This window comes from Thalassophryne amazonica, chromosome 16 (genome assembly GCF_902500255.1).
Source record: "Thalassophryne amazonica chromosome 16, fThaAma1.1, whole genome shotgun sequence".
Lineage (NCBI taxonomy): Eukaryota > Metazoa > Chordata > Actinopteri > Batrachoidiformes > Batrachoididae > Thalassophryne > Thalassophryne amazonica.
Window position 1 is genome coordinate 74,903,053 of NC_047118.1, and position 12,052 is coordinate 74,915,104.

The 12,052-nt window shown below is 43.5% G+C and overlaps 1 protein-coding gene across 1 annotated transcript in view; it reads right to left on the reverse strand.

The window, feature by feature from the left end:
* The window catches only part of spns1 (spinster homolog 1 (Drosophila)), a 47,905-nt gene that overhangs the window by 19,923 nt on the left and 15,930 nt on the right, over positions 1–12,052 (reverse strand). The window contains exons 6-10 of the mRNA XM_034190064.1: positions 11,357–11,423; positions 10,414–10,556; positions 9,983–10,135; positions 7,347–7,536; positions 6,508–6,573 (exon numbers count right to left, since the gene is read on the reverse strand). Coding sequence (XP_034045955.1) covers positions 6,508–6,573; positions 7,347–7,536; positions 9,983–10,135; positions 10,414–10,556; positions 11,357–11,423 — 619 coding nt within the window. The remainder of the gene's footprint in view (positions 1–6,507; positions 6,574–7,346; positions 7,537–9,982; positions 10,136–10,413; positions 10,557–11,356; positions 11,424–12,052) is intronic.

Sequence of the window (12,052 nt, forward strand, 5' to 3'; positions counted from 1 at the left end):
TACATTTAGTCAGTTGGTGGTGTCATTCAATAGGTTGCTTTGCTATTTGGTAAAGACATTTATTTAGATTTGCTTGAAGTGAACATGACTGTTTTATCTCTGGAGCCCAATGATCGCAAAAAATATGAGGAAAAGCCCAAAGTAGTGACGCCATCACGATCATTCATATAATGAATGCTTTAAGTGTGACCAGACTTGGTATAAATCAAATGCTGAAAGTAATTGAGCCCTGTTATGAAGTTTCCCAATTTCCCATGCATTTATTTAGAACAAAAAGGCAGCTGAATGTTGTGTTTCTCATTTACACTGTAATGGAAATTCAACGAATTGGTATTCTTCGGTATAAGTTTCATGATTTCCTTTATAAACCATTGGTTGTCTGGATCAGAAATTTCAGTTAAATATATTATATAGCAGACAAACACACTGATATTTGACAACTGAAATGAAGTTTCTAGTATTTACAGAAAGTGTGCAATAATTATTTAAACAAAACTGGGCAGGTGAATAAATTTGGGAACCCTTGTCATTTTATTGATGTGAATGCATTTAGCACTAATTATTAGAACACAAAATTGGTTTGGGAAGCTCATTGACCCTTGACTTCATACACAGGTGAATCCAATCACAAGAAAAGGTATTTAAGGTGGCCATTTGCAAAAGTTTCCCCTCTTTGCATCTCTTCTAATGAGTGGCAACATGGGTGCCTCTAAACAACTCTCAAATGACCTGAAAACTAAGATTGTTCAGCATCAGGGTTTACGGGAAGGATACAAAAAGCTATCTCAGAAATTTCAGCTGTCAGTTTCCACTGTGAGGAACATAGTGAGGAAATAGAAGACCACAGGCACAGCACTAGTTAAGGCCCGAAGTGGCAGGCCAAGAAATATCTCCGATAAGCTGAAGCGAAGGATGGTAAGAACAGTTACAGTCAACCCACAGACCTGCTCCAAAGACCTACAACATGATCTTGCTGCAGACAGTGTCTCTGTGCATCGTTGATCTGTACAGTGCACTTTGCACAAAGAGATGCTGTATGATGCTGTAATGCAGAGGAAGCCTTTTCTGCGTACACGCCACAAACAGAGTCACTTGAGGTATGCTAAAGCACATTTGGACAAGCCAGCTTCATTTTGGAATGAGGTGCTGTGGACTGATGGAACTAAAATTGAGTTATTTGGACATAGCAAGGGGCGGTATACATGGCTGAAAAAGAACACAGCATTCCAAGAAAAACGCTTGTTACCTACAGTAAAATCTGGAGGTGGTTCCATCATGCTGTGGGGCTGTGTGGCCAGTGCAGGTCCTGGGAATCTTGTTAAAGTTGAGGGTCACATGGATTCCAGTCAATACCAACAGATTCTTGAGAATAATGTTCATGAATCAGTGACAAAGTTGAAGTTGTGCCGGGGCTGGATCTTTCAACAAGACAACGACCCTAAACACTGCTCAAAATCTACTAAGGAATTCATGCAAAGGAACAAGTACAACATTCTGGAATGGCCATCTTAGTCTCCAGACCTGAATATTATTGAAAATCTGTGGTGTGATTTTAAGTGGGCTGTCCATGCTCGGAAACCAACAAACCTGAGATGTTTTGTAAAGAATGGTCCAAAACATCTTCAACCAGAATCCAGACTCTCATTGGAAGCTATAGGAAGCGTTTAGAGGCTGTTATTTCTGCAAAAGGAGGATCTACTAAATATTGATGTATTTTTTTTCTGTTGGGGTGCCTAAATTTATGCACCTGCCTAATTTTGCTTAAAGAATTATTGCACACTTTCTGTAAATCCTATAAACTTCATTTCACTTCTCAAATATCACTGTGTTTGTCTGTGATATGATATATTTAACTGAAATTGCTGATCCAAACAACCAATGATTTATAAAGGAAAATCATGGAAATCATCAGGGGTGCCCAAACTTTTATATACAACTGTAAATCGCACCAGACTATATACATCACAGGACCTCTCAAAGTAGCAAAAAAAAAGAAAAAAAAAAAAAGAAAAAAGTGACTTACTACTCCAGAAAACACTAAGTTGACCCAATGTAAGTAATTTTTTTGCACCAAATTTTTAGCATCCATCCATCCATCCATTTTCTTCCGCTTTATCCGGGCTCCTCACCCTATGTCTAAGGGAGCGCCCAGCCACCCTGCGGAGGAAACTCATCTCGGCCGCTTGTACCCGCGATCTCGTTCTTTCGGTCATGAGCCAAATCTCATGACCATAGGTGAGGATCGGAACGTAGATCGATCGGTAAAACGAGAGCTTTGCCCCCCTACTCAGCTCTCTCTTCACCATGACGGTCCGATACAGCGACCGCATCACTGCAGATGCTGCACCGATCCGTCTATCGATCTCACGCTCCATCCGTCCCTCACTCGTGAATAAGACCCCGAGATACTTAAACTCCTCCACTTGAGGCAAGGACACTCCACCGACCTAAAGAGGGCAAAGCACCTTTTTCCGGTCGAGAACCATGGCCTCAGATTTGGAGGTGCTGATTTTCATCCCGGACGCCTCACACTCGGCTGCAAACCGCCCCAGTGCACGCTGAAGGTCCTGATTTGACGAAGCCAACAGAACCACATCGTCCGCAAACAGCAGAGACGAGATTCTGTGGTTCCCAAACCAGACCCCCTCTACACCCTGGCTGCGCCTAGAAATTCTGTCCATAAAAATAATGAACAGAACCAGTGACAAAGGGCAGCCCTGGCGGAGGCCAACGTGCACTGGAAACAGGTCTGACTTACTACCGGCAATGCGAACCAAGCTCCTGCTGCGGTCGCACAGGGACCGGATAGCCCTTAGCAAAGGACCCTGGACCCCATACTCCCGGAGCACTCCCCACAGGGTGCCCCGAGGGACACGGTCGAATGCCTTTTCCAGATCCACAAAACACATGTGGACTGGTTGGGCGAACTCCCATGAACCCTCGAGCACCCGATGGAGCATGTAGAGCTGGTCCAGTGTGCTGCGACCAGGACGAAAAACACACTGCTCTTCCTGAATCCGAGGTTCGACCATCGGTCGAATTCTCCTCTCCAGTACTCTGGAATAGACCTTACCGGGGAGGCTGAGGAGTGCGATCCCCCTATAGTTGGAACACACCCTCCGGTCCCCCTAATTAAACAGAGGGCCCACCACCCCGGTCTGCCAATCCAGAGGCACTGTCCCCGATCGCCACGCGATGTTGCAGAGGCGTGTCAGCCAAGACAGTCCCACAACATCCAGAGACTTAAGGTACTTAGGACGGATTTCATCCACCCCAGGAGCCTTGCCACCGAGGAGCTTTTCAACCACCTCGGTGACTTCTGCCTGGGTAATGGATGAGTCCGCCTCTGGGTCCCCAGTCTCTGCTTCCTCTTCGGAAGACGTGACGATGGGATTGAGGAGATCCTCGAAGTACTCCTTCCACCGCCCAACAACATCCCCAGTCAGAGTCAACAGCTCCCCACCCGCACCATAAACAGTGCCGGTGGAGAGCTGCTTCCGCCTCCTGAGGCGTCAGACGTTTTGCCAGAATCTCTTCGAGGCCGACTGATAGTCCTCTTCCATAGCCTCCCCGAACACCTCCCAGACCCGGGTTTTTGCCTCTGCGACCGCACGGGCTGCGGCACGATTGGCCTGCCGGTATCTGTCAGCTGCCTCTGGGGTCCCACCTACCAACAAAGATAAGTAGGACTCCTTCTTCAGCTTGACGGCATCCCTTACTTCCAGTGTCCACCACCGGGTTCGGGGATTGCCGCCGCGACAGGCACCAGAGACCTTGCGACCACAGCTACGAGCGGCTGCATCAGCAATGGAGGTGGAGAACATGGTCCACTCGGACTCCATGTCTCCAACCTCCCCCGGGATCTGGGAGAAGCTCTCCCGGAGGTGGGAGTTTGAAGACCTCCCTGACAGAGGGTTCCGCCAGTCGTTCCCAGCAGACCCTCACGATACGTTTGGGCTGCCAGGTCTGACAGGCTTCCTCCCCTCCAGCGGATCCAACTCACCCACCAAGTGGTGATCGGTCGACAGCTCTGCCCCTCTCTTTACTCGAGTGTCCGAGACACGTGGCCGAAGGTCAGATGATACAACTACAAAGTCGATCATCGACCTCCGGCTCAGGGTGTCCTGGTGCCACGTGCACTTATGGCCACCCTTGTGCTCGAACATGGTGTTCGTGATGGACAAACTGTGACTAGCACAGAAGTCCAACAACTGAATACCACTCTGGTTCAGATCGGGGAGGCCGTGCTTCCCGATCACCACCCTCCAGGTCTCACTGTCGCCGCCCACGTGGGCGTTGAAATCCCCCAGGAGAACAATGGAGTCCCCAGTCGGAGCGCTATCTACTACCCCTCCCAGGGACTCCAGGAAGGTCGGGTACTCTGCACTGCTGCTCGGCCCGTAGGCCGAGACAACGGTGAGAGACCTGTCCCCGACCCGAAGGCGTAGGGACGCGACCCTCTCGTTCACCGGAGTGAACTCCAACACATGGAGACTGAGGCTGGAGAGCAATAAGCAATGCAACCCCAGCTCTCCGCCTCTCTCTGTGGGCAACGCCAGAAAAATGAAGCGTCCAGCCCCTCTCCAGGAGTTGGGTACCAGAGCCCATGCTGTGCGTGGAGGTGAGCCCGACTATCTCTAGTCGGTATGTCTCAACCTCCTGCACAAGCTCAGGCTCCTTGCCCCCCAGCGAGGTGACATTCCACGTCCCAACAGCCAGGGGCTGTGAGCATGGACCGGGCCACCGGGACACCCGCCCTCGACCGCCACCCAATCCTCTCTGCACCCGAGAGGTGGGCCTGCAGAGGGGGCCACCTGCATTTTTAGCATTAATTTTGAAAAAAATAATTTGAGTATTACCCATTATACAGTAGTGCTCAGAATAATAGAAGTGCTGTGTGACTAAAAAGATTAATCCAGGTTTTGAGTATATTTCTTATTGTTACATGGGAAACAAGGTACCAGTAGATTCAGTAGATTCTCCCAAATCCAACAAGACCAAGCATTCATGATATGCACACTCTTAAGGCTATGAAACTGGGCTATTAGTAAAAAAAAGTAGAAAACGGGGTGTTCACAATAATAGTAGCATCTGCTGTTGATGCTACAAACTCAAAACTATTATGTTCAAACTGCTTTTTTAGCAATCCTGTGACTAGTATTTAGTTGTATAACCACAGTTTTTCATGATTTCTTCACATCTGCGAGTCATTAATTTTGTTGGCTTGGAACCAGGATTTTGCTTGTTTACTAGTGTGCTTGGGGTCATTGTCTTGTTGAAACACCCATTTCAAGGGCATGTCCTCTTCAGCATAAGGCAACATGCTCTCTTCTTTTATTTAACAGAGGGACATTGCGGGGGATTCTTGCAAATAAATTAACTTCACACAGGCGTCTTCTAACTGTCACAGCACTTACAGGTAACTCCAGACTGTCTTTGATCATCCTGGAGCTGATCAATGGGTGAGCCTTTGCCATTCTGGTTATTCTTCTATCCATTTTGATGGTTGTTTTCTGTTTTCTTCCACACGTCTCTGTTTTTTTTGTCCATTTTGAAGCACTGGAGATCATTGTAGATGAACAGCCTATAATTCTTTGCACCTGCGTATAAGTTTTCCCCTCTCCAATCAACTTTTTAATCAAACTACGCTGTTCTTCTGAACAATGGCTTGAACGTCCCATTTTCCTCAGGCTTTCAAAGAGAAAAGCATGTTCAACAGGTGCTGGCTTCATCCTTAAATAGGGGACACCTGATTCACACCTGTTTGTTCCACAAAATTGACAACCTCACTGACTGAATGCCACACTACTATTATTGTGAACACCCCCTTTTCTACTTTTTTACTAATAGCCCAATTTCATCGCCTTAAGAGTGTGCATATCATGAATGCTTGGTCTTGTTGGATTTGTGAGAATCTACTGGTACCTTGTTTCCCATGTAACAATAAGAAATATACTCAAAACCTGGATTAATCTTTTTAGTCACATAGCACTACTATTATTCTGAAGACTGCTGTATTAAGGTTTTTTTGTTTGTTTGTTTTTTTGCTATTTTCCCCAGGTTGTGCTTATAATTACTGATTTGCCAGCATCAAAAATATTGCCCACTACCAACTACAAATCATTCATTAAATATGTGTAGTAGCTTATAGTTTTAGCCAGAGAACAAACTATACTGTTACGTTTTGTCTCAGACAATCGTGATCATTTTGGTAAAATTTTACACTTTGATGAAGTCATGCTTCAAGCTATCCAAAGCAATAGCTGCAAGCTAAAAGGATAGTTGCTAGCTAAAACAATAGCCATGTACGCTGTGGCCACCATTATCTGAAAGGTCAGTTGTAACAACATGGGCTGTGATTGAAACACAACGGATCCAAGAGTTTACCAAATTTAAACTCCATGCAAAATATCTTTACCAAATTTAAATAAATAACTAATCACCTCCTTAATAATTGTGACATTTCATGGTTTTTCTAAAACAATGTGAATTAACAGAAGTTCTCACCAGCAGTATATCAGCTACGATGGCCCAGTTCATTGACAGAAACGTCTCTCCCAGGAAGATGAAGACCTGTCAGGAAATGCATCACATTTAACCCAAAATAAAGTCACTGCTTCGATGTAATAACAGAAAACATCAAACTTACTCTGCTGAAACCTTTCCTCCCACTGTAGGAAGTTCAGGATTCTAAAAGTACTGAAGCATGACGCTGAAATGCTCCAACAACATTAAAGCTCTTCAGTCCTTCCACTGAATCAACATTATACAAATAATGAATGTTTTTTCATTTGTGCAATGGTAAGAATATTTCATGAGAAATATGAAATGTTACATATTCTCTCCATTGTACAAATGAAAAAAAACAAAAAAACATTTGTTTTATATAATGCCTAACAATCCTGACAATGCAGTCCGTACCTGATGCCGTCCATTGACTTTTTCGTGTACAGACTGCCGTCTGCTTTCTTCAGCCCAGTGAAAAATCAGGACAACTGGATTTCATTTTTGTGTGTGTGTGTGTGTGTTAGAAGAATGAGCACCATCAATAAAACAAACCCTATCATGTTTGTTTTTAAGCTAAGTGGTGTTGCCGCTAGTGTGAGTGCAATGTAGTTGCAGCATTCAGTGGTACAGAACATATGGAACCAAAACTGCACGGTAAATGAAACCAAGTTCGCACGGTAAATGGAACACAACGGCAAATGGGAGGAATGATCAATATCAGGTGACATACAAACCAATCAAATAACAAGGAATTATTTAGGCGTTATATTAAATCTCCTGTTGGTGGTGCTAAATGAAAAGTCATTCAAGTTAGCGTGGGTCAGGTGATGAAAACTTACGTAAGTGGCATAAGTGCTGGTCTGGGCAAACACGATGGCCAGGTATAGGAATGGCGCAGAGAGCAGGAGCCCGGTTGCGCAGACTAATGGGTCAGCTCTAGGCGTCCTCTTCCTCAGCTGCCGACTAGCCTGTACACCGCTGGCAACGCCCAGCACACCTGTCACGCAGGTGATGCCACCAAAAATCAGACTGTCAGGAAGAAAACCAAAACGGGACATTCAGGAACAAACAATAACAAAGGAAAACACATGGAAGCTTCTGATGCTAATCAAAAAAAAAAATCTGACAAGGAATTAAAGAGCATCACTAACCCTGCCCCACCCCCCCTTAAGGTAAGGTTTAATGATCCCACAGCGGGGAAAATTACTCGTTGCAGCAGCAAGAGTCATACAGTAGTAAGGAAAAGAAAAAAAATTCCATTAAAGAAAGGTGACTAAAGTATATTGTAATGTTTGCTGGTGGGTGCATAAATACTAATGTGAACAGATTTTGTGAAAAATAGAAATAGACTGAGTGTGTATATATATATATATATATATATATATATATATATATATATGCATAGTATGAATGGATATGGTAAAATTACTGCACAGGAAAAAATGCAGTTGTGCATATAATAAAGCACAAAGGTAGCAGAAGATGTAGTAAATAGTGTAAAATCAGCAGTTGGTTATGGTGCTAAAAACATTTTGAGGTACTGTAAAATATTACAGAATAAATAAGTAAATAAATAAAGTTAATGCTGACATTTGGAAAATGTTCTATTATATATATATATGTAATTTAATTTAATTAGCTTATAATGCACCAAATCACAGCAAAAGTCGTCTCAAGGCGCCTTACATAAAACAAGTGAACATAAAATTTAATAAATAATTAAAAATTAATTTAAAAAAATTTCAAATACATAAACAAAAACAGAAGTAAAAGAAGAAAACAAATAAAAACAAAAACTATTCATAAGAAAGAGAATAAAAATACATTTTGAGTCTTGACTTAAAAATGTCCACGGACTCAGACTGCCTCACGGTCACAGGAAGACTGTTCCACAGGGTGGGTGCACGATACGAAAAGGCTCTTTGACCTGCTGACTTCTTCTTCACCCTGGGAACACAGATGTCCCGCATCCTGTGACCGCAAAGCCCGGGCCGGCACGTAGAGTTCCACCAGATCAGCCAGATAAGATGGCGCCAGTCCATGAACAACCTTATAAGTCAATAGCAAAACCTTAAAATCTGCTCTTACAGAGACAGGGAGCCAGTGCAAAGATGCCAAAATGGGTGTGATATGTTCAGATCTTCTGCTACGTGTCAGAAATCTGCGGCAACATTCTGAACCAGCTGAAGACCCCTAATGCTGGACTGTGGCAACCTTGAAAATAGAACATTACAATAATCTAGTCTAGAATAAACAAAAGCATGAATCAGGGTCTCAGCATCAGCCATGGACAGGATGGGGCGGATCCTCGCTATATTTCTCAGATGGAAAAAACCAGTCCTAGTAACAGCCCTGGTGTGGAGGTCAAAAGACAACTTGGGATCAAAAATTATCCCAAGGTTCCTCATTTTGTCCGTATGATGTATGACATATGAACCCAGGCTGAGCGCCAGCTGGTCAAACTGATGCCGATGTCTCGCTGGACCAAGAACCATCATTTCAGTCTTATCAAAGTTTAAAAGTAGGAAGTTACTAGACATCCAACTTCTCACTGATAGAAGACAGTCCTCCAGGGATTTTATGGAAGTGAGATTTTCCGCAGTTATCGGCATGTACAACTGAGTATCATCAGCATAACAATGAAAGGCAATCCCAAAACTCCGCAGTATATGCCCAAGGGGTGCCACATACAGGGAGAAAAGCAAGGGGCCTAAAACAGATCCCTGTGGAACCCCAAATCTCATGTCAGCAAGGTCAGAGGTAGTGCCATTATACAAGACACATTGAGAACAACTGGACAGATATGACATCAACCAGGCAAGGGCACTTCTAGTAATCCCCAAAGAATTCTCCAACCTATCAAGCAAAATATGATGATCCACAGTATCAAACGCAGCAATTATGTAGATCTCTGTTTTGATGTAAGAAAATTAAAAGCTGTTAATTAATATTTACTTTTATAATTAATATTCATTTGTATAATTAGTATTCATTGTATATGTTGCTATAAAACTGTAAACTGACTATGGTGACTTGTCAATTACGTAAATACACTGATTTCTTTACGGTCAATTTAGAGTCACCAATTCACCTAAACCTGCATGTCTTTAGGAGGAAGCCGGAGCACCGGCAGCAAACCCATACAAACATGGGAGAACATGCAAACGCCAAACACAAACGACCTGGCCAGAAGTGATCCCATGACCTTTTTGCTGTGAGGAAACAGGGCTAACCACTAATCCACCATGCTGTGAAATTTAAGTTACAAGCTTTTAAATTTTAGTTTGGGCAAATTTATTGTTAGATTAATTAATAACAGATTACAAAAAAATTGACAGATTAATTGAAAAAAATAACTAACAGATGAACTGATTTAAAAAATAATAGTTATAATCGCTATGTGTAGCAATACACCTGATGAATTCTGCATGAAGCCAAAGTCTCTTATTTTTGCATTTGTGCTTCTATTTTTGACCTGTCTGAATAGGCACAGTCTCCGTTTATGCAGGACGTTTTCTCTCCGGTGAAGACGGCGGCTCGGTACAGGAAGGTAGGAGCCCAGAGCGCCAGTGAGCCCGTCACAAACGCCACCGCTGTGAAGCCAAAGGTGGACAACAAAAAGCTGGTACTGCAGAGGAAACAAAATCAACAATCAGTCAAAACTTTAAGAATGTGCAAAATGATCATGTTACAAAATGACTGAGATGAAAACAGAATTTATCTGAATATCCAGCTTCCAACTCAGCAATTCCAGTTGTTGTTAAATTGATCACAGCTCCAGATTCTGTTCTACTTGTTCAATTTGCATCCAGTGTGTCTCTTTATATGATGTAGGTCAAAGGTCAGAGGGCATGGTATGTTGTGTGAATTCGTTGACTGTATTTCATTTCTCTTGGTTGAACCTACTTCTTGGACAGAGCCTTAAGGTCTGTCACCCAGCTCGTCTGGTTCAGGTGATGCTCCGGTCCGGCTTCGATGGCGCCTCGTTTCGGCTCCTTAATCACAAGGAGCAGCAGCAGCACGGCGACCAGCCCCAATGCCGGAGTCACCTGGTGTGAACAAAAATGGTGAGAGTGAGGACATTACTGAGTTCAGATGACAGAAACTGCTTTGTACCGTTTGTGACTCTGGAGTTAATAAAGTCTTGTACTTTGAGTATACAGTATTTCTCTTTTCTTTAAACTAATTTTAAGGAGGCAACGATGCAATGTTCTGCCCTACAAGCCAGAGGTGGGATGAAGTCCCCAGCAAGTCACTCAAGTCAGGAATCGGCAAGTCACAAGTCAAGTCTCAAGTCATAATGACCACCAATTGTTTGCAAGCTGACTTGAGACTTGCCGATTCATGACTTGAGAGTGACTTGCTGGTGACTTCATCCCACCTCTGACTACAAGCTGATGACATCACTGTTGTTAGATGTTTTTCCTGCAGATATGTCTGCACAAACTGACAGTCCTGCAGGGGGCGGTATTTAGACACCTATGCACAGATGAGCGTGCGTGTCATGTAGCTGAATCTCAAATGAAACGACATAAAGCCTGCACAGAAAAGCAGACTCACACAAGCATCACGACACAATGTTTATCAATGAACACACGCAAACATAAAACTATAACCTGCTGCTGCAAAATGGAACGGCTACTTCCTACTGATATGACTGATCGAAAAAGCGTTTGACTATTTCAACAAAGCGACAAATCGAGTGACTGATGTGTGAAGAACATCCTCCGAGGACTCAAACAGTACGGCGTCATCAAACCAGAAAAACAAACAAACAAAGCATCAATAAACAACAGGGCAAAAAACAAACAAAAACAGATTAAATGTGGTTTCAGAAATGCAAACTCACCCGCAGAGCCCAGTGCCAGTCGTTGGTCGCGTTCTTGACTTGCCCCCCCACAATGTAACCAAGACCACTGAGAAAAAAACAAAACAAACAAAAGCACAGACATTCTCACCAGAAGGAAAATAAAAAGGAAAAACACCCAGTAAGCAGAGAAAGGGTTTTTTTTTCCAGAATAAAGAATCATAAAGTGATCTGACTGTTCCATGACAGACGAGAATCAAACCTCAGCAATGGTTTGATCAGCAATGTTTTTGTTTGTGACTGACAAAGATGGTTTGTGGTGACAAGGCAAACCTCTGTTCACTTGCTGTGTTTGAATAATAGCCGCCACAGACTGAGACCAGCAGAGTGATTCCTCTTACTACGGCTCGTCACAGGTTTTAAGATCAAATTGCCACAGCTCTTATTCCAGCAACTCCTCCAGCCCGGTCTAAAGAAGAGCTTAAAACTCTGAGCCATTCGATAAACCGATCTCAAAGTCGGGCTTACAAACAAGTATAAAGCCACAAAGATGAACAGACATTAACCCTCTGGGGCTGACGCCGTCGTATACGATGGCTAAGACAAAGCTTTACTAAATTATAAATAACTTTTTAATGATATGAGATAGAAACATACTTTTTTTGCTGAAAAGTTAACTCCGCAGACTTGTGAGCCAGCCATCGGCCATCTTTGTACTCCTCATAGAAGCTGTGTGAT